Below are 27604 nucleotides of genomic sequence, written 5' to 3' on the forward strand. Positions count from 1 at the left end.
CTCACACACACACACACACACACACACACACACACACACACACACATCTTTCTCTTCATGCTCCTCCAGGAAGCCACACGGCAGCCACAGCTACTTGCTGCGGATGTGCACCAGTCTGGCTGCAAAAGCACTGTTCCAGTCACAGCTGGTTTAAACAGCCTGCACTGGATCTTTTGCCTACACAAGTCTGAATTCTAGAGGACCTGGTCTACCCTACAGCTGTCCTCTCTCAGGCCAGATGGGGAGAACCACCCTGCTGGTCCAGTCTAAGGCCTTTGATTGGTGCAAGCACAGTCCTTCATTTACATGATGGTTCACTATGATTGGCTGAATCACCCTGGCCACACCCCTTTTGAGTATGTGAGCAGGCTGTTTGGCTCACTGGCCCAGTCACCTTAGGGCAGAGAGTCCCAGCACTGGAAGGCTGTTTGGGAGCTGTAGCACTAGCTGGTGCTTCTGCTACTGTTGAGAGCTGAGGATTACAAGAGCTCCCAAGGGCTGCTGGCTAAATCCTACAGCAATAAACCTTTAGGTAGGGTCCTGAAAGTCAAGCACTTAAATAACTCAGTGCCCAGAGTTAATAACTCAGTGCCTAGAGTTGTTAGCTTCTAGGTGTGTGTGGTATGTGGCTACCCTCAGAGCCAAGCAACCACCATCTTGGGGAGTTCAGCTGCAATCATTTGTAAAAGGGTATACTCCTGCTGGGTTTGCTGACCCTTTACACCCCATGGAGAGGTGGGGAGTCAGAAGACCCTCTCCTAAGAATCCAGCCACTTCCTATCACCTGTTTTATATACAGCTCTGCCTTAAGTTGCAGGTGGCCTCAGAAGGAGTTAGAGTAAATAGGCTGGGAACACCAGGAAAAGGGAGCCCCATCTACGGTGCTATAGGGCAGCCATCATCTCTTCATCCCTGCTGCAGTCGACTTTCACTGCAGCCTTTGGGACAGAAGAGCACCCATACTCCTGTAAGTCACCCCTCTCCTATGTTCTGAAATGAACGCCAATAAACTCATTGGTTCTCACAAGTGAACTTTGATGGAACTGTGCCTGTTTGTCATTGGAACCTCCAGACAAGAACAGATGTTGCGTACTTCTTTCCCAGCAGGAAGGAGTTTTAGCATCACTCTGCTAGTCCAGCTCTCAGGCACTGGGTACTTCAGGAGCCAAGGCTGACAGTTCTGGGGAGCTGCTTGTCTGGTCCAAGTGGAGTGGAAGGACCCAGACACCTGAGCGGAAACAAGCATGCCGGGTCTACCTGAGTTTATTCAAGGCTGGTCCCCCAAATGACCACTCTTGAAGCAGAGTGACCATAGCTGGCACAGGTGTCTGGCTCTTAATTGCCTTTTTTGCCTTCCACATGCTTGCCCTGGATGTCCAGGAGATCTTGGACCCCAACTATTGGGATTAGAAGATCTACAAGAAGACATCACCCAGAATCTCTGGGTGAAAACACAAGTTTCCAGGAGATGCCAGTATACAGCCAACATGAGTACCGGCTCTCCACAGCCTGGTGCCACCTGCATCCTTGGAGCCTTGGGGGAATCAGGTTCTGGATCTATCCATTTTAATACGGCTGGGAGTCCATGTCTCTTAACAAGCTCCAGGCAGTGCCTTGGCAGCCTGCCCATGGACCCTATGGGGGAGTGAGGCCTCAGAGCATCCTAAAGGGATTGGGGGGGCCTATTTTGGAGGCATCATGCATTTTGAATAAAGTTCTGGACATTTGGAATTGTGAAAACAACTTCACAGTCGAGAGGAGTAAACAGAAACCATCGTGGAAACCCAGTGCTACTTGGCACACATTGCAAGGCTCTCCAGGGAAGGGCAGAGAGGGCCATGCATGCTCAGGTACTGGGGGCGGGGCAAAAGCTGAGGAACCGCCAAGTCCATGGTGTCCTGACCTCCCCACAGGAAGCTTGGACAAAAGGATGAGTTGCCCTGTTGTCATCTCCTTGGTTTCTCTAGTATCTCAGGATGCCCGTGGGGACCCACAGAAGTGAGGAACAAGCCTCAGGGTCCATCAGACTCCGGTTCCTGCCAGATGAGACCAAGTGTCACACAGAGCTGGCCCTTCCTGCAGGTCTCAGCACCTGAGCTGGTCGCCAGCAGATGCACAGCTCTGCCTTGAGCCACTGGGGAGGGTGGCGCAGCTGGTCCTCAAGTAGTGAGGACTGTGGTGATGGTTCTGAGTGGATCTGCTTATGGCGGTACTGGGAGAGGCAGATCGCAGTGATGGTCTCTGGGCTGTGTGCTTAACCCAAGTTCACATGCTAACTGAACACAGCTAAGTGTCAGCCTAGCAGGGGTGGTGCACACCTTTAATCCCAGCACCCAGAAGGCAGAGGCAGGTGAATTGGTTCGAGGTCAGCCTGGTCTATAGAGCGAGTCCTGGGCAGCCAGGACTATACAGAGAAACCTGTCTTGAAAAACAAAACAAGTTGCTATACCTTTTCTCTGATCCAAAATGGAAGTTGGATTTGCTATGACCTGGCCCTTGCAGTTACAGTGGGGAACCTTGAACTTTTCCCCAAGCACAGAGCACATGTTTTTTCGTAAGGCCAAAGAAGGCCCAAGAGTCCACAACTACCCTTGTTGGGTACTGGACCCTCACTGGGTGGTAACAGGCCTCAGACCTTCTTAGGGTTTCACCATGGTCACGGGCTAGTCATCATGTGAGTGCAGACGGTCAGTTCAGCCCAGGACTCAGAGCACACAAATCAGAATTACAAGTGAAATGTGTTTTGTTTTGTTGTTGTTTTTTTTTTTTTTTAACCAGCGATTTGTCTAGAAAAGGACACCATGTGGTATCATGCTGAATGCTGCTGCAGGACAAGAGCTGGATGTGGCCTTAGGAAGCTTCAGAAATGTTAACCAGGACCTATAGTGTCAGGCACCAGGTAGCAGTGCCTGGTTGGCAGGCAACTGAGTGGGAAACGTGGCACTGAGTTGGCTCCTTGCCCAGAGGTGTGGTTGGGACACAAGGAGACTGTGAGGGAGTCTCAAAATGTGACAACCTGGGATTTGATGGCCCTCAGGAGTCATGATCTATGGGACGCATGAAACAGTGTGACCCTAGAGACTTCATCATGTCCAACAGACTGGGGGTGGAGTAGACACTCTTATTTTCTCCCCAGAGCCGCTGTATAGGGGTGTGAATCAAATCATAAAACACAGGGGTCCCCACGAGGGGTGCACCCACCCACTGAGACAATGGGGCTGATCTATTGGGAGCTCACCAAGGCCAGCTGGACTGTGACTGAAAAAGCATGGGATAAAACCAGACTCTCTGAACATGGCGAACAATGAGGGCTGATGAGAAGCCAAGGACAATGGCAAAGGGTTTTGATCCTACTTCATGATCAGGCTTAGTGGGAGCCTAGCCAGTTTGGATGTTCACCTTCCTAGACAAGGAAGGAGGGGGGAGGACCTTGGACTTTCCACAGGGCAGGGAACCCTGACTGCTCTTTGGACTGGAGAGGGAGGAGGAGAGGAGTGGGGGAAGGGGGAGAAGGGTGGGAGGAGATGGAGGGAAATGGGAGGCTGGGAGGAGGTGGAAACTTTTTTTTTCTTTTTCTCAATAAAAACAAAAACAAAACAGGGGTCCAGCTACCCACACTGCCCAGGAGCCAGGGCACTGGCACCTACCCCCTTTTCTCTTCCTGGGAGACCCCCTGGCTGCAGCAATGGAGGCAGGGGTGGTTCAGAGAACTCTATGCCCGCTGACTGTTTCACTCAAGACTAGAGATACAAACAAGTTTTTGTACTGGAGATCAAGCCCAAGGCCTTGGGCAGGCTAGCCAAGTGCCCCACCACTGAACTGCCACCTGTCCAGTGTAGAAAAAAATTTATTAGAGTTTGGGTTTTTAAAATGAGTGAGACACCAGCCTCTGGACAGCTCCAGCCTGCAGGCCCTGACTTTCAGTGCCATGTAACAAGGGCCCCTAGGACTCTTCCCATTACCGTACTGGACGGCTGTGTCCTCAGGCTGGTGGACAACACGGGACATCATAGGAGCGTGCTGTGATAGAGGGCAGAGTGGGGTGGCCCCGATGACACCGCAGACCCACACTCTGTCCTGTCTAGCCTGGCAGATGGGCGTAGGATCAGGCGGGCTGCTCACTCCTCCAGATGATGCTCGAACCTGGGCTAGGAGGGAGTGGCGCCAGTGCTGAGCGTACATGAAGTGTGAGCCGGGGTGTGCAGAAGCCTTTCTTACCTGAGATGGGACCAGTCGGAGAGGGGTGTGTCATCACATGTCCATGCCTACATGGGTGGCTCCACCCCTGGGCTGTATGTGTGTGTCCCTCGGGCCCATCCCGCTCCAGAACCAGCTCCCAGTAGCTGATGGCTCCTTGGTCCTAGCTTACAGGCCCTTTCTGGACCATGAAGGTCTGTCTCTCAGATCAGCAATTCTTCCACAGCTCCTCCACCTCCAAGGCCAGGGTGGACCAGGAGCTGACATCGTCACGGCCCTGCAGGACACTACTAACCTGGCCGTGCTGAGTATCCCTGCAGCTGCCCCTTCCCAGTCCCCCTGTGTGCCACCTGCCAGGTACCATTCCCCTACTCAGGGCCTGGGGTAACCAAGCCACCCTTCCTTAACTGAACCCCCACTTTGATGCCAGGTGGCAGAAGCCCCTCCCCAGCTGGGGAGGGGACAACCACAAGTCTAAGCTGCGGGGTCTCAGCCCAGAACCGTATGGGGGCATCCTGCGGAAGCAATGGGGCAGGAGAGATGAGAGATGTCTCTACAGGCACACTCCCAAGCCACAGCACCCCAGGGAGACCCACAGTTCTCTCTTGGCCACGCAGAGGGAGATAACAGGACGTCGCCTCCACTTGAGAACAGCTGGCCTAAGATGAGGCGAGGCGAGTGCTCCTGACGGTTGGAGCAAAGCGCCTGGCCAGCATCTGTAGATCCCGAGTGTGACTGGTCCTCTGCAGTGGCAGATGTGGCTCTAGCTGCTGCAAATGGCAGTGGATCAGACCGCTGGGCAGGTACCCTGTCCCCCCACTCCGTTCCCCGTCGGGCCATCAACTCTCTCATGAAACCGGGGCCGTGGCCCCTATGGACACTGTGAGGACCTCCCGTCCCCATCAGCCCACCTGCAGCCGACACCAGAGCTGCTCAGGTGCGGACAAGGCATCCCCGGGATGTGAAAGCCAGGCGTGAGCAGCCCAGTAAGGTGCGACGAAGCAGCATGGTGTGCAAAAGAGGAAGGAGCACCGCCTATGGCTGCTCCAGGGGGGGAGGGCGCATGGATGCCACTGGTGGGACTTCTTGTCCCAGTTGGAGGCTACTCCAGCAGAGGGCACAGCACCCCTGGATTTGGTGGAAGGAAGGAAGGAAGGAAGGACCGGGCGCTTGGAGTACAAGTCCTGCTGACTACTGGCCGGTATGTCCCTGCCCTCCTCGGCTCCTTGATCCGCAAGGCCGGCACTGCCCTCAGGATGCCCTTGCGGAGACTGAGGTCCACACGCCCCACAGCAGTGGCGGCAACAGCAGTAGAGATGGCCATGAACACTTCTGTGCATCTGAAGTGCAGGAGCACACTGCCAGGCTGTCCTGGGCCCCACTGCGGCCCTGGGGTCCAGGCCCGACTTCCTCCGCATCTGCCAGCGGCTCGCCACACACCAGCCAGTCCCGGGCTGTAGACTGGGGGTACCCAGGCGCTGCCTCCAGCTCGCCATCCAGCACCTTCCAGTATTCCTGGCCTCGGAAGAAATAGGATGCACCTGTAGGGTACAGGAGAGTGGCTGAGCTGGTCCCTCAGACACAGGGAGGCTCTGTATAGAACTGCGGTTGTATACGGAGCTGCAGGGGCTGGGGGGGGGGCTTAGACAGGCTGTCTGGGCCATGCCTGTCAGTAGCATGAGCCTGACTTGGGCATCTGTAGGAGACTCTGGGACACAGGGACAGACTGTCAACTTCCACTCTTCCTTGCTGGAGTTTGCCCCGCAGCGGTTCTGCACGCATCTCTTTTGGTATTGGAGGGGAGGCTACAAGTAGGGTACAGGTGCTCTAAGGAAAATGTACAAAGGCTGGAAGTCCTGTGTGTGTATGGAGTGAAAAGTAGGAGGTCAGGGCGGGTGGCAGAAGGGAGCAGAGCCCATGAGGGGGCTGAGGAGAGGGGTGAAGTCCTGAACCCCTCAGAGCTCATGACAGGTTAAGTATGCTTCAGTGAACCCCGCCCCCACACCCCATCACAATCCCCTATCTACAGTCAAGGAAACATGCTGGACAGCACTGTCCCCTGCCTTGGCGCTCACCATCAGACCAGCGCATGGCGTCATCCAGCATGCTGGGAACACCCCTCCACAGGGGGCCCTGGGCAGGGTAGCCAGGGTCCATGCGCCGTGTGTGGTCATCATAGCGCCAGTACAGCTGGTCCTTAAAGAAATAAGTCCTGTCATTGTGGGCCCAGGAGAAGACAGCATCGATGCCACCTGGCGGGAGGCTGAAGTCGGAGACAGGTCGCGGGTACCCTTCCTCTACGTTGTTGTCCTTAAACACCCAGTATCTGTCTCCTGGTGGCGAGAGAAAGAGCCATAGGCTGCGGCAAAGGCTCCAGCCTTGACTTTCACCGGTGTCCCCCATCTTCACCCAAGGGGCCGTACAAAGTAGTTACCCTATGTCACCAAGTCAAGGAGGAGTCCTGTCTGACATTTAATGAGCACCTGCCACATCTTGGTGTGGGTCTGAGAATCAGTTCCTACTCTGGCAGTCACTGAGAGACAAGGAACCAAGACAATTGACTCTGCTCTGTGAGTGTTATGTATGAAGGGTAGGGACCTTCCCTCCCCACTTTTGAGACAGAGTCTCATATGACCCGTGTTGGTCTCAAAGACCTTGAACTTCTGACCCTCTGGCCTCCATTCCTGAATGCTAGGATTAAAGGCAGGTACCACCATGCCTTGTTTATGGGCTTCTAGGGCTAGAACCCAGGTCTTCAATATGTGCTAAGCTGGTGACGTAACAACTAAGCCACTAACCTAAGCCAGGTATGGCCATCTTATGGCAGAAGGCATTCAGTCTGAGGCCTAATTACAAGTGAGATGCAGGTCTCTTTGTGAGACTTTATGAACCAAGATGCTGAAGAACCGTTGGGTTCCATGGGAACAAAGATGTGTGGGCTGGGACCAGACAGGCTCCTTCCAGGGGTACCAGTGTGTGGGGTGAACACAGGGCAAGATGCTCTAGCTGTTTCCAGAGTGGAAACAGTATGTCCAGACCATCAACAAATGGGATGGGTCAGGACACCGTGGGTGATATTCCTGATCTACAGGACACATAGGGCACACGAGGGGTAAAACCTGGGGTGGGTAGATACTGAAGGCCCGAGAGAGTGCTCTAGATTGGAGACCACCGTGTAAGGGAGATCCTGGCTGGGAACCTGGTGATGAAGGAGTGGGTGTCTATGGACTAGATGAAGGCACAGTCGCTGTGACCTCATTGGCTTGGGTGGGGAGCAGTGCTTAGGAACAACTGGTATTGGGGTTCACAGCTCAGTCTCAACTGAATGTCCCAGAGAGGAAAAACATACTGGCCACCCTGGGGATACCCAGTGAATTCTAGGCCAGCCAGAGCTACACGGTGAGACCCTGTGTGGGAAAAAGGAAAGGCACAATGATGGTTAACACTGTCATCTTGATAGCAGGTAGAATCCAGCCGCTGGGCGTGCCGATGAGGGATGTTAATCTCGGGTGGGCTGAGGTGGGAAGACCCACCCTGAATGTGGGCAGCACTGTCCCACGGGCTGGGGTCCCGGATGGAATAAACAGGAGAAAGGGAGCTGAGCAGCAGCTCCATCTTCCCAGACTAAGGGGGACGATGTGACTGGTTGTGACCGGCTGTTTCATCCTCCGGCCACCCATTTCTTCCCTAACATGATGGACCAGAACTGTTAGCCACAACAAAACCTTAAGTTGTCTCTGTCGGGTATTTTATCATGGCATCAAATCAAGTGACCTGAGGCCATGCTGGCTCAGTGCCCTCAGGGGGACCTGAGCTGGGAGGGTGACCTAAGAATGGTGGCAACTTTGAGCTGAGGGCGAGCCGCTGCTCACACCAACCCCAGGTTTCTGTCCGTCCATGTCTCCCTGTGCATGGGCCCAGGAGGCTCACACCTCACACGTGTTTCCCTCCTCCCCCTGCCTTGGCTTCCTCCTTCCTAACTTAGGCTGGTCTCAAACTTGCTACCTGGCTAAGGATGACCTTGAATTTACAATCCTCCTGCTTCTAACTTCCAAGTGTCGGGATTAATGCACCCGGTGCATGCAATGCGGGGGCACAAAATCAGGGCTTTGTGCACATTAAGCAAGTACTCAACCGATGAAATGATATCCCTAGGCCCTCAGCGCCCAAAGTTTTGGGAAACAGTCTTAGTATGTAACCCAGGCAGGCTGGGAATTTGCAGCAACCCTCCTGCCTCAGCTTCCTGAGTGCTGAGATTATAGGAATGTGCTACCTTCCTGGCCCAGGTCTCTTTTCCCTTTCTGTGGGATAGAGGAGGACAGAGAGACATATCCCATCTGAGGCCAGCAGTGAAGGCTAGGAGCCTTGCTTCCGAGTTAGGGACAGGGTAGGGTGGCCTAGACTGAGGCAGCTGCTAGGGGTTGTGGCCTCACAGTTCCTCTTGCATTTCATGGCCTCTCTTAGTTCTCTGCACTCAGAAGGGATGTTTCTGCGTTGGGGGGGGGGTCTTCACACTGGCTGCAGACCTGACCTGGACTCTGTTCTTGGGGTTTCTGCTCAATGCAGGTCCCTAGATAGACTTCGCCTGCCGTAATTTGTTCTGTCCCATTAACTCTACTGCTTTTTTGAATAAACTCTCTCCTGTGGAGGAGTTCTTCACACCCTACCTCACCCCCAACTTCTGCTCTACACAGGCCACAGCAGAGATTTTCCTTTTTTTTTTTTTTTATTCCTTTTTTGGCTTGCTGTGTATCTGCAGCGCCCCCTACAGGATGAGACGACAGTAGGCCTCCATACACATCCAAGGATGCTGCTCTTCAGACTGGTGGAGCAAACTGCTCGTCCAACCAGGCTGGAGGTGCAAGGTTACAGCCAAGGGTTGGCAGGGTGCAGGGGAGGCCAAAGCAGGTCAGACAGCACAGGGGGAGGCCATGGCCAGCTGTGGCCCAGGAGAGAAGCTCACTCACCTTTGAAAAAGACAATCTTGTGATCGCTGGTACGCTCATACACGGCATCCACGCTGTCCAGGTGCAGCGGCAGGCCCCGCCAAAAGCGATGCATTTGAGCTGGCTGCAGGGACACTAAGTGCCGATCCCGGGTCAGCCGCCAGAAGTATTTGCCTGGGTGATGGAAGGGAAGGTGGCTGCAGGAGCCTGGTGTGGCTATGGAGATCTGTCCTTCCATTCCACAGGGCCCCCCAGGGTCGGTTACCTTTGAAGAAGAAGGCTTCACCTCGGATCTGGGCCACGGCATCAAAGTGGGCAGTGCACCTATGAGGCATGTCCTTCTGGGGCCTGCAAGATAGAACGTGAGAGGGTCTGAGAGGGAGAGCACCGGACCCAAGCAGTGCAGCCAGCTGAGCTACGGCTGCCAGAATCATGAGGGGGAGCATCCTGGAAGGACCCACAACAAACCTGTGTCCGCATGGTAGACGGAGCTCACCAGGCAAGAAAGGGCAATTAGAATGAGGGCCCCATAAGGCTATAAGCTGCATCGTGAGTCGGAGGCTAGCCTGGGCTATATGAGACTGACTCAAAACCCCAAAGCCAAATCCCCTAAACCTAAAAACACCAGATGATAACAACAGCACCCAAAACGAACCAATAACGATGACAAGCAAAACAAAAGCAAAGAATGTGAGCTTCAGTCGGGCTTGTGGCCACACTAGGCCTACAGTCCTGTACTCAGGAGGCTGAGGCAGGGGGATCGCTATTGTCTGGTCAACTCAGGTGTTGGGTTTCAATTGCCTGGGAAAGAAATAACATTCCTAGGAGGGGCAGTCCTTACGACTTAGGAGGGAAACAAAACTCCCAAGTCTCAGGTAAAGTTCCTGAAACTTATAAGAGTCACAGGCCCCTCCCTAAGGTTACATGAGACGGCTGGGGCAGAGGAGATGTCACAACTGGCTACCTGCCAGAGGTTTCAAGGATACAGCTTTTTTTAGTTCTCACTCAGCCTGGGGTGGGCTTTTCAGTCACGAAGCTGTCTTTGCATCATCTATACTCGTATAGGAAGTAACCCTCACGCTTGCTCCTGTAAGTAGCCCTGGAAAACTTACTGGCTCACTATTCTAGACTCAAATCCTTTTCTTTGGTCTGCTGTGGGGGCCTCATCTAGGGTGAAGAGATGCTTTCATAACTCCCTATGGAGTCATACAACACTGGGCTCCACAGTTAGACCTTGTCTAAAACGAGGGGGAAAGGAGCTAGAGGAAGTGCTGAGTGGTTAAGACCCAGGTCGGGTCCTCACACTCGCGCTGGGTAGCTCAGAACTGCCTGTTACTCCAGCTCCAGGGGTTCCAGCGACTCTGGCCTCTGTAGGCACTATAGGACCATGCAAGCAGCCACACACAGACACACGATTTTAAAAAAAACCCTTAAAATTGATGGAAGGGCAGAACAGCTTCTCGGCTTCCCAGATAGGTCAGTGTCTCAGCACACAGAGCCCCGTGGGTGGGAGTCGGGGTGTCAGTGTCTCAGCACAGAACCCTGTGGGTAGGAGTTGGGGTGTGAGTGTTCACTGATGCACACTGCAGACAGGAGAACCATGTTACATGCCCGAGACTGAGAGGGTCCTGTCGACCACAATGCTAAGTATGCAAACACGGGCCCCAGAGCATCACCCGACACCAAGGGGACGGAGAGCAGAGCTGTGTCAGGGACAGCAAGTGTGAGGAGCCCTGAGGACAGCGTGGTCCATTTGCTGAGAAACGGCCAGTCCTGAGGGTCTGAGGCAGAGGGCTTCCCAGCAAACCACCTGCCAGGGCCACACACAGTAGTGTGCCATGCATGAGGACACTCTCCCTTTGTCACAACGCAGAACCCTCAGGCAGTGTCACACATGGGTGACCTAGAGAGCTGGGTGGGAGGGGTTGGTAGGAGAGAAATGATTCTTGCAGAGACATACAGCTCAGTGATAGAATGTCCTGGGTTCAGTTATCACTTAAAAATGAAAGTTAAAAGAAAAAGAAGAAACAGCAAAGCCAAACGTGTGGCTTTGTTTCATTCAGCTCATGTCTGAACACCAGCACGCGGGAGACAGAAGCAGGGCATTCATGATTGTGAAGCTGGCCTATGTCATGCAGCAAGTCCCAGGCCAGCCAAGGTTACACCGTAAGACCCTACCTGAAACGAATCTGCAGAGAGTCAGTGTGGTGGCTCAGTTCATTACAAGGACTTGCTGTCAAGGCTGATAGCCAGAGTTCAGTCTCTGAATCAATATGGTGGAAGGAGAGAGCCAGTTCCCACCAGCTGTCCTCTGACCTCCATACACACTGTGTACCCACACCAAATGTGTGTGTGTGCGTGCACACATGCACAACCACATACGCACGCGCATGCGCGCATGTGCACGCGCACACACATGCACACACGCGCGCACACACACGCGCGCACACACACACGCACACACACACACACACACGCACACACACACTGGGGATGAGTATTTGCCTAGCATGCACAAGGTCCAAGATTCAGCTCCCAGCACTGCATTAACCTGGATTAGTGGTACACGCCTGTAGTCTCCGCACTTGGAAAACAGAGGATGAGAGGGTCAAGGCTGTCGTCATCCTTAGCTACACAGGGGGTCTGAAGTCATCTTAGTATACAAGAGACCCTGTCTCAAACACCAAACCAAACCAAAAAGTACCAACAACACAGGGCTTGGGGCATAGCTCGGTACACTTGCCCTACATGCACAAGGCCCTGGGTTTAATGTCCAACACAAGAAACACACACACACACTCCAGCAGATAGGAAATAACAGTGGGTTGATCATATTGACTCATACCTACAATTCCAGCACTTGAACTGTAGATGAGTGTGGGCACAGCAAGGGGGTCCAGGGTGTGGGGGTTGGGGTCAGACAAGAGAAGGGACAGGCTGAGAAACAAAAGGTGTGCACTGTGCACTGCTGTACTGAGAGCCCAAGTCCCAGGGACAGCACAGATGTGCGCCGGGGAACTGTCTGCATAAGCGCAGCTCTCAGTCAGCTCTGCAGAGGGACTGGCAGTAAAGTAAACAAGCCACTGTTTGCAAGATGTCCTAGCCCCCAGGTCCTGGGCTTTGTGAACCAGGCTATAGAAGAGGGACTATTTGAGGTTCATTGTAGCTCCACGGGGTAGCGGGTTCTTTCCCGTCCCGTCTCCTATTGGGAGGTCTAAGAGAAGAAAGCGCCCCTCGGGCCCAGTCAGCACATACAGCAATGCCTTCCTCAGGATCCCAGGCTATCCTGGGTATTATGTGCTTGGTGGGGACAGCAGGGAACTAGGCCAGGCTGGCTAAGGTAATGTGACAAGGGACGGGGCTTACGGGGTGCTAGACCGATTGCTGGGAGGATCCGGCAGGAGGGGTGGTTCCTCAGGCTCTGGAGTATCCAGCTGTGCAGTAGGGGACACGGACTCCCGCACACCTGCGGAGACAGAAAGTGTGTGTTCAACCCAGGGCCTTAGTCTTACCGGCCTATCCTGCGGCCCTGGGCATGCAGTCTGGGTTGTGAGGCTGGGGGCCCCCAGTTCTGCTCATTCAGCCAGATGGGTATCTAGGTGGGGCAGACAACAGCAGCAGTCCTGTGAACTATACTGTGCCCCAAGAACTTGTGGAGAGCATCACTGTCCCTCACAACCACGGTCCTGGGTGGACACCCCTGAAAGATGGAAGCCAGGTGATCCACAAGAATTCCACACCAAGGTCCACAGCACTGGTCACAAGAGCCTGACAGGGAAGTAACCCTGTGCTCAATGTTGAGTTCATTCAGCCATGGAAAGGAACCAGGCCTGACTCCGGTCGGGGAGAAACCTTGAAAATACCACACTTGGGGAAAACAAAACAAAAAACCACACACACACACACACACACACACACACACACACACACAAACCCACTAGCCACAGAAAGCCTCATTCTGTATGGCTCCCCTTCCTCCGAGTGTCACACCTCAGGCAATCCTCAGAGACAGTCCCTTGGGGTTAGTTCAGGGTGGCAAAAGTTGTGGACCTAGGTAGGGTGGCGCCTGAACAGCCCTGTGACACATGTGGAGATGAGGGATTTTACTGCATTAGAAACAGCACTGGGGCTGGAGAGGTGGCTGAGCCATTAGGCGCACCAGCTGCTCTTGCAGAGGACCTGGGTTTGGTTCCCAGCACCCCCATGGCAGCTCACAACTGCCTATTAACTCTAGCTCCAAGGCATCTAACGCCCTCTTCCACACTTCATGGGGCAGCAGGCATGCATGTGGTGCACACACACACCAGCAGGGCAAGAAATGCACACGCATAAAAAGGAGTGACCCGCAGGCCTGAAGAGGCAGTTGAGCGGTTATGGGTTCTTGCGACTCTTGCAGAGGTCCTGGTTTCAGTTCCCTGCACCCACACTGCCTGAAACTCTAGTTCCAGAGGGTCTGACGGCCTCTTCTGACCTCTGTGGGCACCTGCATGCGTGTGGTGCATGGACATATATTCAGACACTCACACATAAGAAAGGAAATTCTGCAAAATAAATAAAACCACCACCACCACCACCGAAACAACAAAAAAACTCCACAGAGATGGGGTGGGGAGGTGGGGCATGGAACAGCAGATTGGGGGAGTGCAGAATGAAGCTAGTGGCAGGATGGGGGGGCCAGGCTGGCTCTATTCAGAGAGGAAAATGTTTCTGTATATTAAACATCACCTCTGTATATTAAACATCACATCTCCCACCCCATCCAGAGTATCATCTCCTGGATGAACATGGGGGCAGACACCTCTACTTATTTCCAGATGTGACCCGGGAGCCGCCCTGGACCAGATTCTGGTCCTGTTTTGGCTGTTTATACTCCTGTGGGGCTACACCAGGCAAGCTGCCTGCCTCTCACCCTCACAGATCGACCCTGGCAAGCTATCTACCTCTTGGTCCTGTGGGCTATTCTGGGCAAAGTGCCTGCCTTTTGGTCCTACAGGGATATCTTCATAGTCTTATGGGCTATCCTGGGAAAACTGCTTCTTCTGAATCCTGTAGGGATGTTCTTTCATTCTTTTTTTTTTTTTGGTTTTTCGATACAGGGTTTCTCTGTGTTTTTGGAGCCTGTCCTGGAACTAGCTCTTGTAGACCAGGCTGGTCTTGAACTCACAGAGATCTGCCTACCTCTGCCTCCCGAGTGCTGGGATTAAAGGCGTGCGCCACCACCGCCCGGCTGTTCTTTCATTCTTATGAGCTATCCGGAACAAGCTGCCTGACCCAAGCCCACCCAGCACTCCTCCTCCCTTAGAGTCATGTAATCAGATGGCCAATTTAGCACAGACCCGGTGCTTCGAAGGCCTGGATCTATCTTTACTGCTGCCAAGGCTCTTTGAGGGACTGACTAACATCCCTGGGGCTCTCCGCACCAGGGGGAACAGCACTAGAAGGCCGAGACCTGTGTCCCACACCCTGGGCTCCCCTCCTCTCTCCCCTGTTCTGTTTCCAGCAGATGTCACGTGCCCACAGAGTTCTAGACTAAGAGGGCACAGCCATAAACAGAACATACAACTACCTGGGGCATCTGTCCCTAGCACCGCCCTCCATGTGGTCCATACTGGGCTTTGGGGACACTCACCATATAATTGCCAGACACGCACCCTGTCCTCGTAGGGAAGCCCGTAGCGGAGTGGGTCACCGACGGGGCCCTGGTAATACGGTTGCATGATGGAGCCTGGGGCAGCAACATGGCTCAGACCAATGGCATGACCAAACTCATGGACAGCCACTGCAAACAGGTCCATCCCATGGGCATCTGGAGACACAGAAGCTGCATGAGCCGGGGAGGACAGAACCCCGTCACTGATGATGGGGCTGGAATACAGAGCCGGTGCTCAGAGGGTCCCTGAATCCTGGCTGTGCTGGGGGCTCCAGCTAGCCACGTGAGTACTGCAGACCTGCTCAGATCATGCTGGGCTCCGATGGAGGCCCTGTGTGGCAGGAAGAGGCTTCCCAGGGGTATCTTACACTGCCACGGTATGGAAGCCAGCCCATTTAGTGTCTGACCATAGTGGAGACATCCCAGGATTGGCAGGATTTTCCAGGCTCAAATACAATAGCTGTCACCCCAAGATCCTACTTGAGAGATCTGGGTTTCAGCGCACTGGGCAGGGAATTAGCTGGTTTGCCAAGCCACCTGCAGACGCTCGGTGGATCAGATCATGAGAACGGCCCACCAGGTCTCAGTTAGTGGCTAACTTATGAGTGGAGTAGGACTCAACTATTTAAGTCTAACCTGGGACTCGTTCTGGGGGAGACAGCTGCACCTTTTTAAAAAAGATTTATTTATTCATGTAGTTATGTATATGAGTGCTCTCTGTCTTCGTGCACACCAGAAGGAATCTAATCCCACAATCAGACGGTTGTGAGCCACCACGGCTGCACCTATCTTTAAAAGGTTCAGGGTGTTACTGTGGGGTCCGCAGGGCCCACAGGGGCTGCCCAGGCCCAGGGTTCCAAATACTCAGGACTGACCCCCTACATACCTGAGGAACGGAAGGTCCATGCCTCGTCATCATCAAAGTGGGTATCCCCTGCCGTGTGGTGGTCACCGGGGAAGAAGGCATGGGCCACTGTGCCCCCGGGGCCATCAAAGGGGTAGCCGTCATTGTGGTCCGCCTTGGAGAAGTCGATCTGGATGTCAGCAGTGTTACCCGCTACCTCGTGGAAGTTCAAGGGTGTGATGTCACTCCAGACTTTGAGGGCGTAGTACATGAGTGCCCGCACAGTATCCCGGCCCAGGGGTGAGTCCCGTGGGAAGGTCCGGACCCTAGGGGCAGGGTCAGAGTAGAGGCCAGCTGTCCCTGAGGTCTTTACGGACCTCCCTCTGGGGTAAAATATTGCCTTGGCATCAATGTTCCCTTAACATCTGCCTTTTTCTAGTCCCCAGGAGATGAACACAGATGAGTCCAGAGGACTCAGGAAATGCCAGCTCTCCAGAAGGCACGGGCAGGCTGCATCTCAGGGCTTGCTCCACCCTCCATCCAGTCTACACACTGGTGGGATCCTCTCTGAGCTGGTCTGGCCCCAGGGGTGGTAGAAAGACAGAGAGACACTATCCTGGGGAGCCCTCACCCCGGCCACACACCTCCAAGAAAGGTTCCTCTTGCTCCATTTGGTTGGTGGCGGAGTCTGTCGCTTCCTTCTTGCATGGGCCCCAGGGGGCAGGTCCGGAAGGGAGCAGCGAGGGGTCTTCATCAGGGCCAGAGTGGCCTCATCTGCATGGTAGACATAGGACAGCAGGTAGACCTCATCCCACCTCTCCAACAAAGACCCCATGGCCCCTCAGAGCCAATGGCCTCAAGGCCAGGTGTGTTCAAGCCCCACCTATCCCCCACCAGGTTAAGGTAACATTCATGTTCATGGCTCTGGCTAGTCCGAGTTCTCAGTGGCCAACTTCAGGGTCCTGGGTAGCCAGGGTGGGTATGGCCAGGCTGGCACAGCCCTGGTGGGACCAAGAAGCTTTCTGGTGCCTCCCAGAAAACTAACCCAGGATGCCGGTGGTCTCCAGGCCGCCAAACTGCTGCATGGCAGTAATAGCCTTGGACAGTTCCTCCTGGGTCTGTAGCTGTCCTGTTGCTGGGTCTGCAGGAGGCAGGTATCCGAACCTGCTCAGCCATTCCTGGGGACACAGGGCAGAGCAAGAGGTTGTTAGGGTAGAGCCCAGAAGAGGAGGAGCTGGCCAAGCTCATGACTGTTGCAGGGGAAATGCCGCTTGAACCCTGGCCACCCCCACCTAGCTCCATCCCAACATCCTTGTCCTTTAAATCGGGTTATAAGAGCCAGGTGGTGGTGGCGCATGCCCTTAATCCCAGCACTCGGGAGGCAGAGGCAGGCGGGATCTTTGTGAGTTCGAGGACAGCCTGGTCTACAAGAGCTAGTTCCAGGATAGGCTCCAAAGCTACAGAGAAACCGTCTCGAAAAACCAAAATAAAATAAAATAAAATAAAATAAAATAAATCGGGTTATAAGCCATCATCAATGTTTGCCAGCAACCACTAGATGGCGCTACAGTCCACATGCCAATTGTGACAAGGACTCTGCCTGCTGCATGCACCTGTCTGGCTCCAGCTGACCCAGACGTCCTGTAGGGCAGGATGCTCTAAGCCAAAACCACCCTCCTTTTCAAGAAGGGCCCAAACACGGGGCCCAAATCTAAGCTGTAGACTTGTTTCCTTCCATCTCATCAACACAACACACACACACACACAATTTTGAAACAGGGTCTTAACGAATAGTCTTGGCTGGCTATGTAGATCAGGTTGGTCTCAAAATCCCAGAGATCAGCCTGCTTCTGCCTTCCAAGTGCTGGGGTTAAATGCACCTGCCACCACACCCAGCTACACCACTCTTTTGGGACAGGGTCCCATGTGGTCCAGTCTGGCTTCAAACTTACCTTGCAGCCAAAAATGATCTTGAACTTCTGATCCTCCTGCTCCCACTGCCCAAGGGCTGGGATTACAGGCACGTACTACCATGCCTGTTTCGTGTGGTGCTAAGCATTGGGCCCAGGGCTTTGGGTCAGCTAGGTAAGCACTATCCTTACCTATTTTTTTTTAATGTTTAGTTATCCAGTTGTGGTGGTGCACGCCTTTAGTTCTAGTACTTGGAAGGCAGAGGCAGGCAAACCTCTGAAAGTTTGAGGCTAGCCTGGTCCACACAGGGAGTTCCAGGACAGCCAAGGCTACACAGAGAGACCCTGACCAAACAAGACCACAAAAAAATTAAATTATGTGATTGTGTGTGTGTGTGTGTGCACATGTATGTAAATAACCTCAATCCCCTAAGAAGCACTAGCTCCCCTTTGAGATGGACTTAACAGGCAGTTGTGAGCTGCCCAAGGTGGGTGCTAGGAGCCCAACTAGGGTCCTCTGCCAGAGCAATAAGTACTCTTTTTTTTTTTAAAGAATTTATTCTAAATTAGAATTGTATGTTTTATTTTGTGTGAGGGGGTTTTGCCTGCATGGATATATATAGCCACAAGCATGCTTGTTGTCCACAGAGGTAAGATGGCATCAGATCCCCAGATCTGGAGCTTTGCGTAGTTGTAAAGCCCCATGTGGGTGCTGTGGATGAACCCAGGTCCTCTGCAATAGGAAGGAGTGCTCTTAACCAGAAAGCCATCTCTCCAGCAGCTTCTCCAAGCCTTTTTGAGACAGTGTCTCACCATGTAGCCCTGGAATATGCTATGTAGACCAGGATGGCCTTGAACTCACTAAGATACTCCACGTCTGTCTTTGCCTCCCAGTGCTGGTGGGCACTGAAGTGGTGGCCATCACGCCCAGCACCCTACTTCTGTTTTGATGAACACACACACACACACACACACACACACACACACACACACACACAGAAAAAAAAATACCACCCTATTCAAGTCCTTCCCTGACTCTCCAATCCCAAGGACGTCACCCAGACTCCTCTCTTGCACTGGTTACTGCTGCTGAGAGCGGTTGCTTGGGAGTCCAGTGGATGTGGTTGGAACTGGGTTTCATCTCCCGGGACTCCTTGGAGCGTCAAACAGAAGCAAGCTGCCCAGGCTAGGAGGTCCAGCCTGGATGATGTAATTTGCATACATATGCAGTGTGCCTGCCAGGTCTCTTCTCTGCATAACATGTATCCTCGCTGGGGTTTCTCTGTTTCACAATTCATCCCACCCCAACCCGTCCTATATCCTGTTGGTGTGTATGGGGATGCCAGGGACAGGTTTCTAAGGCTGAAGGGCAGGACCTTCAAGCAGCCCGGAAAGTGAGAGTCATGCCCTGGGCACACGCCCAGATCTCTCTACTGCCCCATTTTGGGTTCTGTAAGGAGGCCATCTTGGCGAGACCCTTTTCAGAGCTCTCCTCTCAAAAACTGTTTTAACATTTTAGCTGTTTTCACGTGTCAGAACACACCTGCGTACGCACACACGTTTTCACAGCTCAGACGCGGGGCCCCATGGCTGCCTTTCCTTCCTACAGGAAGCCCCCGAAGCTTCCTCAGAGAATGGATCCCCCTCCTGAGAGTGTGCATAGATGGGGAACAGGGGTTGGAGGCTGGAATGGTAGCCCTTGCCCCCCTCCCGAGAGTGCACATGGATGGAGAGCAGGGGCTGGAGGCTGGGATGGTAGCCCTTGCTTGTCTAGAACAGACCGTAATTGGGCTTGGCAGCATTGCACCTGCAATCTCGGATGCCCTGCCCCCACCAAGAGAGAGCTTAACCCTCTTGCATGCTGGCAGCCCCCTCCCTGTATCCAGGAGCCTTCTCCACAGTGCTGAGTCCTGGGAGGGCCTGACCAAAGTGGACTTTGGCTTGGGGAGGTGGGTGATCGCCAGCACTGGCCTGAGGTGGACACCCAAGGGGCAGCCAACTGACCAAAGTCATACATCAGCAGAGGATGGGTGTGTGGAGGCCACAGGCAGCCAGCTCATCCATCTCCAGGCGGGCGAACCCCAAACGCTCACATAAGCTTCCCATTATCATCTGGGACTAGAACCTGATAAATGTCAAATGAGGATAACGGGCCATTGAGAAGGCAGTTAGCCTAGAGGACTTGGGGTTGCCTAGGCTGACAAAAGCCACGCAGAGGACAAGGTTTCTGCAGAAGAGGCAGCCTTGACTGGCAGCTTGCAGCTAGAGAACCGAGGCAGTCCCTTGTCACCCCCATCTGACCTGCTCTGACCCCTGCAGGTGTGAAAGCCTCTCCCCACCTCCCTGTCTGCAGGATGGCCAGAGATAAGACTTCCTTGCTTCCTCTCCCTTGTCCTCTAATACCTATTGAGCCAGGACCTCACACACCCTGTCCTGGGCCGCCAGCGCCCTGCTTGCCTGCCTGGTCCTCCTTCCACTGTCGCCACGGAGACAGACCGCTGTCTCCAGGGCAACGGAGGCTGCAGCAGGCGGGTGCTGTGAGGCTCAGGGTGAACCTTCCAGAAGGCCACTGGGGAGGAGGGTGGGGCCAGGAGAAGGGGAGTCCCCCCCCCCAGGGCAGACACCCCTTCCTCCCAGCCCAGTCAAGGAAACTGGACCATTACTTCAGACCATGACTGAGGTTGGCTGAACAGTCCCGGGATTCCAGCACAGATGTAAACACAAGCAGTCAGTCAGCGCTAGCCCCCTCCTCTTTCTCATCTTGCTGTTGCATTTATCACCATTTGACACAATGTGTATCCTTTTACAGCTCTAACAAGGCATAATATGTACAGTGTTACAATCCTTCAGATGGCTTTAGCAAATTTATAGAGCCACCCCAATCCCTGCGCTGGCTTACCCAACTGTCTTATGGAATCTGGGCAGCTCTGCCCACAGCCTTGATCAGATGCCATTGTGGCCCCCAGGAGCCTGCAGACCTTGCCTGGCACTTGGACTGTTACTAAGCTTACGACCACCCCGCCCCATCCCTCTCTAACTGTACCCACCAGTTGGAGGCAAATGGATGCCACCAGCCCCATCTCACAGGTAGGGAAACTGAGGCCTGGAAGCTGAATCCAGATTCTTGTCCTTCCAACCTGTGACAGGAACAGGGCCAATTCTGATAGATATATGATAATGATATATGCTATATATCATTCATACCACATATGCTAACTGTAGGTGCTCTGGGCCATAGGCAGTGCCACCTTTGGCCACTCCTCATATTTACCACCTTCCCCCATATAAAAGCCCTCAGGCCCTTGTAAGGGCAATGCCAGTGGGGACCCTCCAACCCTTACAGGTGAGGCATCTGAGACCCCGAGGAGCAAGGAAACTGTCCACATTATGCAGCCAATGGGATCCATGGCTCATCTCTTTATTAATGAGCATGTATTGTGTGGAAGCCAGGGGAGAAGCTTGGGGGTGACCCTCAAGGTACACTGTCCAGGTCCTTTGCAGCAGGGTCTCTCGTTGGCCCAGAGTTCACCAATGAGGTAAGATTGTCCGGCCAGCATCTCCAAGGATTTCTTGTTTCTACCTCCCCAGTGCCAGAATTATGGTCCACAGCCAGGTGGTGACGGCACACACCTTTAATCCCAGCATCTGGGAGGCAGAGGTGGAAGGATCTCTGAGTTCAAGGCCAGTCAGGTCTAAGGAGTAAGTTTCAGGACAGCTAGGCCTACACAGAGAAACCTTGCCTTGAGAAATCAACCAATTAACCAAACAAACAAACAAACAAACAAAAAAACCAAGAATCTTCCACCAAGTCAAGCTTTAAAAAATATATTTTTTTAATGTGTTTGTGAGTGGGTAACTTGTCTATGAGTGCAGAAGCCCAAGGGGGCCAGGGGCATCTGGTCCCCTGAAGCTAGCATTCCAGGAAGTGGTGAATCACTTGCTGTAGGACTGGGCCTCAAATGTATATGCTCTTAACTGCTGGGCCATCTCTCTAGTTCTATGACCAGCTTTTCCAGCGGTTTCTGGTGGTTGAACTTGAGTCCTCACGCTTGCCTGGCAAGCACTTAGCCAACCAAATGAACCTCCCTCCAGCCCTGCGTGGCCCTTTTATAAAGAAAGATCTTAGCAGATAGCCGGAGTGGTCCCCTGCCTGGGCCTTTCTGACTATACCAAGGGCTGGTTGTGAAGGGAGACAGATAGACCAGGGCGGATCTGTCCCGGAGGGGAAAATTAGCGGAGACCATGCACACATTGTCTCTGGCCACTTTCGTCCTGATGGCAGATGCTCCACTGATTCTGAGCTAAGGGCCACTGAATGCCTGTGAAATACGTGGAAAGCTCCACGCAGCCCCCAGGATGTGGGGAGGATGGTGGGCGCTGTTTTTTTTCTTTCCTGCACTTTCCGTCATGCACAGTGGGTATTCTGTAAGTCACTGCGAGTCGGCCCGACGAAGTAGGTGCTGCTGCTACCCCATTTTACCAACTACGGAGAGAAAGAAGCACAGAGTACCGACCCCTGTCACACAGTATGGGAGTGCAGAGCTGAGGCTGGAGCTGGCTGGCTTCTGGGCTTACCCCGTAACCACTGCAAGGGAAGGGAAGGATGTGACAGAGGGGACAGTTAGATGGACACTCTGGGGAAGTTGTTCTGGGCAGATATGGGGTTGTCATTGTCTATAAGGAGCCCTGGGGAGAGTATTCACGGTGGGAAGGTTTTGTTTGTTTTTTGTTTTTCGAGACAGGGTTTCTTTGTGTAGCCTTGGCTGTCCTGGAACTCACTCTGTGGACCAGGCTGGCCTCCAACTCACAGAGATCAGCCTGCCTCCGCCTTCAAATGTTGGGATTAAAGGCGTGCGCCACCACTGCAAGTCCTGGTGTGAAGGTTTTGATGCAGGAAGTAGCTAGGTATAGCACCTAGGAAGGAGATGGTTACTGAGGGGTGAAGGGTCTGGGGACAAGGACAGAGTGGGACTTGGAGCTGTGAGGGGATGCATGCCTATTACATAACCATCTCGTCTTTGCTGGGAGCCAGGTGCCCGGCATGTATAAGATGTCTTTTCCTTCCTGGACCAGCACTAGCCTGCACACAGACCCAAGGCCAGGAAGTACTGAAAGTTTAAAGTTTACAGTTAAGGCGACAGGCATCTGACACACCCTGAGAAGTCCCCCAGCAGGCTCCTCACTGGACAACGCCCTGAAAGCCTTCTGAAGTAGTCCGGCTTCCCCGCAAGAACAGGCTGTTCCTATGGGTCCATTTGCCAAGAGAGAAGACTGAGGCTCTATGAGCTGGTCACAGAGCAGGTAAGCAGCAGCCTGGGACTCAGCCTAGATCTAGGTAAATGGGTCTCACATTAGATATCCACAGAGTGGCTGGGTGTGGACATGCACACCTTTAACCCCAGCATTCAGGAGGCAGAGGCAAGCAGACCTCTGTGAGTTCCAGGTCAGCCATGGACCTGGCCATGGACCCTGTCTCAAATGGAAGCAAAGCACGAAGTAGTGAACATTGAGACTTGTTTCCCTCTCTCTCCTCTCTCTCTCTCTCTCTCTCTCTCTCTCTCTCTCTCTCTCTCTCTCTCTCTCTGTGTGTGCTAGGACAAAACTCCGGGTCCTTCATGTGTTAGACAAATGACCTACGCGGTGTGGTTTGAATGAAAGTGACCCCAGCCCCAGTTCATATATTTGAACACTTGGTTCCCAGTTGGTAGAAACGTGTGGGGAGGATTAGGAGGTGTGTCACTGGAGGCCTAGCTTGAGGTTTCCAAAGAATTGCCATTCCCAGTGTGTTCTTTGCAACCCGAGACGGGGGCTTCAGCCCGGCCGTCATGAACGCTACCCGTCTGGAACTGTGCTCAATCAAATGCTTTCATTTCTAAGCTGCCTTGGTCACGGTGTTTTCTCAAACAGAGAAGTAACTACGACAGTATAACAATGACAGACAGCATCATCTTCTATTTTCTTGAGACAGTGTCTCACTAGTAGCCCTAGATGGCCTGGGAACTCCCTATGTAGAACAGGCTGGTTTTGAACTCTCAGATCTGCCTCTGCCTCCTGAGTGCTAGGAGTATACGATTAAAGGTACATACACCACCATACCCAGAACTGGTCCTTTCTGTTTGTTTGTTTTTTTTAGAGCCTTAGGTTGCTCAGGCTGGCCCTGAACTCGCTATGTAGCCAAAGACCCTAAACACCATATCCTTTTCCCTCTGCTTCCTGGCACTGGGATTACAGGTGTGTGCCAACATGCCTGGCTTATTCGGTGGGGCTGGGGCTGGCAGCCAGTGGGGTGTGCATGCTAGGCAAGCACTTTCTGAGACAGAGTCTTGCTCGAGAGTCCATGCTGGCCTTCATACCACCCTCCTGCCTCAGTTCTGGGCAGCCGCGGTGAATGCCTGTAAATGCAGGTCTGGCATTATGTTCAACTGCTGCCTCGCCACCTTGGTTTGGGTCCACAGCGAACAGCTGTAGTTCCCAGAGCATAGCTATGGACATAAGGAGGGTTTCTTCGTGGGCCCAGAAAGAGTGCAGGCAGCAGGGAGAGCTAAGATCAGGACAGGAGGAGACACACAGGCCAACCCTGCACTCCATGTCCCTGCTTCTGCCTGTCACCATTGGCCCTGCCCTCAGGGTCTTTACTTATCCACGGCCATCCTTAGTTCCAGCACACCAGCCTTCAGTTGTGGGCATAGTGAGATGAAGATCTGAACCTGCCCAGCCTGAGTGGTACCAGCAACAGGAGAGACTGCTGTGGGAGGAAAACCCAGAGTCGAAACTTCCCGGGGTTCATTTGTTTAGCTGCCAGCATGAAAGGGGCTCTTTAGCAGGACCCCTAGCAGCCGGCGGGCCCCCAGATACCTAGACTGCTTGGCGCTGCCGAGACACAGCCACACAGCATGCCCTACGGAGCCAGACCTGGCTGAGCGATCTGACATTTGTGAATGAAATATAAGGGGGTGACGCCAGTCAGTCAAACAGTCTCCAAGGCAGGTTGTGAGTGAGAACCGCAGGGTGTGAGAACTGGGGCCTGATCTGGCTGTGTGAAAATTGTCCACTTCCCCATGGCTACCCAGCTGGACATCTGAAAGGGCCGTCAGGACGCCACTCTTTCAGAACCTTCCCTGGGGTTGCACACTTTGCTGTGAGGCATTAACCATTCAAGAAACGGAATAACAAAACAAGGCCCACTAGGCTGTGAGGAGGCACAGCCCCGGTGTCCTTCCAGGGGGCCTGGGGCCTCTTCTGGGCTTTATTCACTGGCGTTGGCCCCTCCCGGCCCAGCCGTGGGTGCAGCGCTGTCTGGCAGCGGTTGATCACAAAAACAAAGGCGCCCTTCTCCTCGGAGGCCTGCAGACTTGAATACGCTCAACAGCCCGCAGAGGGCGGTCTGAGGGGCATCAGAATGCTCCCACCCAAAGCCCGCCCATCTTTTGCAGCTCGGAGCCCCTGTGCCCCAAGCTCTTAGGTGCCATCTCCTAGAGGGCCACCAGAGGGCGCCCACTACCACCACAGAAGAGAGGCAGATGAGGGTTCCCACACCCGGGAGGATATTGTCCTGGGAAGGGGGATGCCTGCTGCACCCTCCCGCTTTATCCAGAACTGGACGACAGGGTTCTGCTTCCTCTGACAAGGCTGCGGTCACGCGCCCTGCTCAGTGAGACCTTCAAAGTGTGGATCGGCCGGTGACCCTAGGGTGCTCAGGAACTCAACAGGGGAGGGGAAAAGTAGATGAGGTCCACAGGTGCCAGGGGGAGGAGCCAGCCCCACCCCAACCTCCAAGGTCTGGCTGTTACAAAACTTCCTAAAGGCACTGGGCCTAAAGGAGAAGTTGGCTGGTCAGGGACTCCATTGCCCAAACTCCACCTCGGTGTCCTCTCTCCCTTAACCAGTCCTTTTTGAGACACCCTGAGAACTGGAACACGAAGGGGTCTGGGCTCTACTGTCACCTACCCAGAACTGGGACTGGATGTCCCACTGCTCGTGGCAGCAGGGGAGAATGGCTATGAAAGCCCAGGAATAGGAGTGTGAGGAACCCCTATTTTAGAGACCACTAGAGTGGGAGGAAGCCACCCCTAGGGGACCCTTAGGCGTCTGTCAGCAAGTGGGCAGAGAAAGCATGGGGCCGCTGCCATCACAGAGGCCTGGGGGTGGCAGAATCAGCCTCTCACTCAGATCCAGGGCAAGTCTTGCCAAACAGGGGGTTGCTCCCGCCCGCCCCAGTGTCTCCTCCAGCCTGACATCTCCAAGGCACCTTGCCTAGACCTAAAGGTTTACGAGTCCCCATTGCCAACCGCCCGTGGAGAGGGGACTCTGCCAGGACCCCATTAGGATATTGGCTAGCTTGTGCCGGGCAAGAAGCCGCCCGGCTGGGTCTCTGGATCTCAGAGGATCAAGGGCGCCCAGGCCGGGGCCTCCTCCTCGAAAGAGGGCTTTATCCACCGCGCGCGCCTTTGCAGAGGCTTCGCGGGCCTGCGGAGCCATAAAGTCTGCTCGAAAACCTTCCGGGTCTCCTGCGGGGACTTGGGTCAGGAGGGCAGACGAGAGGTGGGAAAAAGCACCGCGGCCCCCAAACAAGGGTGCCCCGCTAAGCTCGGGTCTTAAGGTAGCAGCAGGGTTGGGAGTTGGCGGGCCGGGGACAGCAGCGGGCTTGACACGACAGAGGTTGCCACCCGCACCGGCGGGACAAGGCCGACCGCTCCCGTGGAGGAGGAAGGAGAGGGGGTCGCTCCACTCACGCCGAGCGGGCGGTTCTCCCAACATCGTCAGCAGAGCAAAGTCGGGAACCCCAGGCTTTCCGGACGCCCACATGCGCGTCCCCGGCTTGCGGTGCGCGCCCCTGACCTCCCACTCCGGCCGCGAAGCTCGCGGGGCGCACCGCTCCGAGCGACTGTGACGCCGGTCACCCCGCCAGAGGTCTCTGTGGAGCTGCTTTTAACCAGGGACCCGGCTCCAGCTCCAGCTGGGCGACCACCTCCCCGGGGCGCCCGCGGCTGCGACGCAAGATCGCACCGAACGGGAAAGCGACCGCTGTCCTCCTACACCTGCAAGCGTGCGTCCCGCTCAGCCCGAGTCCCAGGCTCAGTTTCCCTGCCTTGGAAATGGGTCCGCCGCGCCTGGGATCCGCGCACCTCTCCTAGTCTCCCTTCTCTCTTGCACCTCGTGAGAGCCCGGGGACTCGGCTCCCGGAGTCCCGTGCCCGCGTCGCACACTCACCACCCCGAGACTGAGGTCCTCTGCGCGGGGTGCGGGCGCTGCGCAGCCCCCGTGGGCCGCCAGCGAGAGCAGAAGCAGCAGCGGCGGCAGCCTGGGCTCGGGGCTTGGAGGGCCAGGTCCCCGAGGAGATCCAGGTCCCCGCGGGCGGCGTCCCATCCCGCTCTCCGAGGCGGGGTGGCGAGGATCCCCGCGCCTCACTCGGCTCCGCGCCCGCTCCGCTCCGCGGGACTGAGCCGCGCGCCCGCCCGCCCGCCTCCGGGGCAGGGCCATGCTAATGTATGCTAATAAGAATCACCCCGCCCACTCCCTTAAAGGGGCCCCCCTCACGGGCGGGACCGGATAATCCGCACCGAGGGTTTGCCCTCTTTGAGAGCGGGAGCTCCGCTCCAGGTAGGGAAGCGGGGAAACTAGGGTGCGAGTGTTCAAGATCCCCGGTCTTCTGCTAGAGCTCCCGGTCCAGTTCCAGGTCACTCAAGACCTGGAAGACCGCCGCAGCGCGCATGATGGGCGCACGGGGGAGCCCGCGGGCCACAGAGTCCTGGGGCGAGAGGGAGTGAGCACCCCGATGCGGAGGGAACGGAGGTGGGGGGAGGGGGGTTAGTGTGATTCCGACGAGCGTAGGAGGGAGCGTGGGATGGGATGGGTGAGCGTGGGTGGGAATAGGGGCGTAGGATGGGAGGGGCTGAGGCCGAGAGCACACCTGAGTCCTGCAGGGAGCACGGAGCGCAGAGCAATTTGTTACCCTGGTGCGCCAGGAAGCACCTGGCTTCTGCGGCTGAGTGTCTGCGGCAGGTGTGAGAAAGGAGAACTTGAGTTTTGAGGTGCGGGGAGTGAACCCCCAAGGCTG

The 27604-nt window shown here is 54.7% G+C and overlaps 1 protein-coding gene across 1 annotated transcript; it reads right to left on the minus strand.

The window, feature by feature from the left end:
• Positions 1-3831: 3831 nt before the first annotated feature.
• Positions 3832-27042, minus strand: Mmp17 (matrix metallopeptidase 17). Its single transcript, XM_050146622.1, has 10 exons — positions 26758-27042; positions 16683-16815; positions 16282-16411; positions 15680-15963; positions 14773-14949; positions 12510-12609; positions 9409-9491; positions 9165-9317; positions 6273-6530; positions 3832-5738 (listed from the first exon to the last, which is right to left on the minus strand). Exons 1-10 carry the CDS (start codon positions 27025-27027, stop codon positions 5449-5451), a joined length of 1878 nt encoding a protein of 625 aa, XP_050002579.1. The 5' UTR covers positions 27028-27042; the 3' UTR covers positions 3832-5448.
• Between the last annotated feature and the right edge of the window lie 562 nt (positions 27043-27604).

This window comes from Alexandromys fortis, unplaced genomic scaffold, assembly GCF_014885135.2.
Source record: "Alexandromys fortis isolate MF-2015 unplaced genomic scaffold, M_Fortis_MF-2015_v1.1 scaffold_56, whole genome shotgun sequence".
Lineage (NCBI taxonomy): Eukaryota > Metazoa > Chordata > Mammalia > Rodentia > Cricetidae > Alexandromys > Alexandromys fortis.

What these genes read in the sequence shown, in the direction of transcription:
- Mmp17 (XM_050146622.1), bottom strand. Translation starts at nt 27,027, where the DNA reads ATGGCCCTGCCCCGGAGGCGGGCGGGCGGGCGCGCGGCTCAGTCCCGC. An exon ending in AGGACCTCAGTCTCGGGGTG is followed by an intron (nt 16,816 to 26,757) that starts GTGAGTGTGCGA and finishes CTGTGTCCCCAG; the next exon opens with GAATGGCTGAGCAGGTTCGG. An exon ending in AAGAGGAACCTTTCTTGGAG is followed by an intron (nt 15,964 to 16,281) that starts GTGTGTGGCCGG and finishes CCCTGCCCCTAG; the next exon opens with GGTCCGGACCTTCCCACGGG.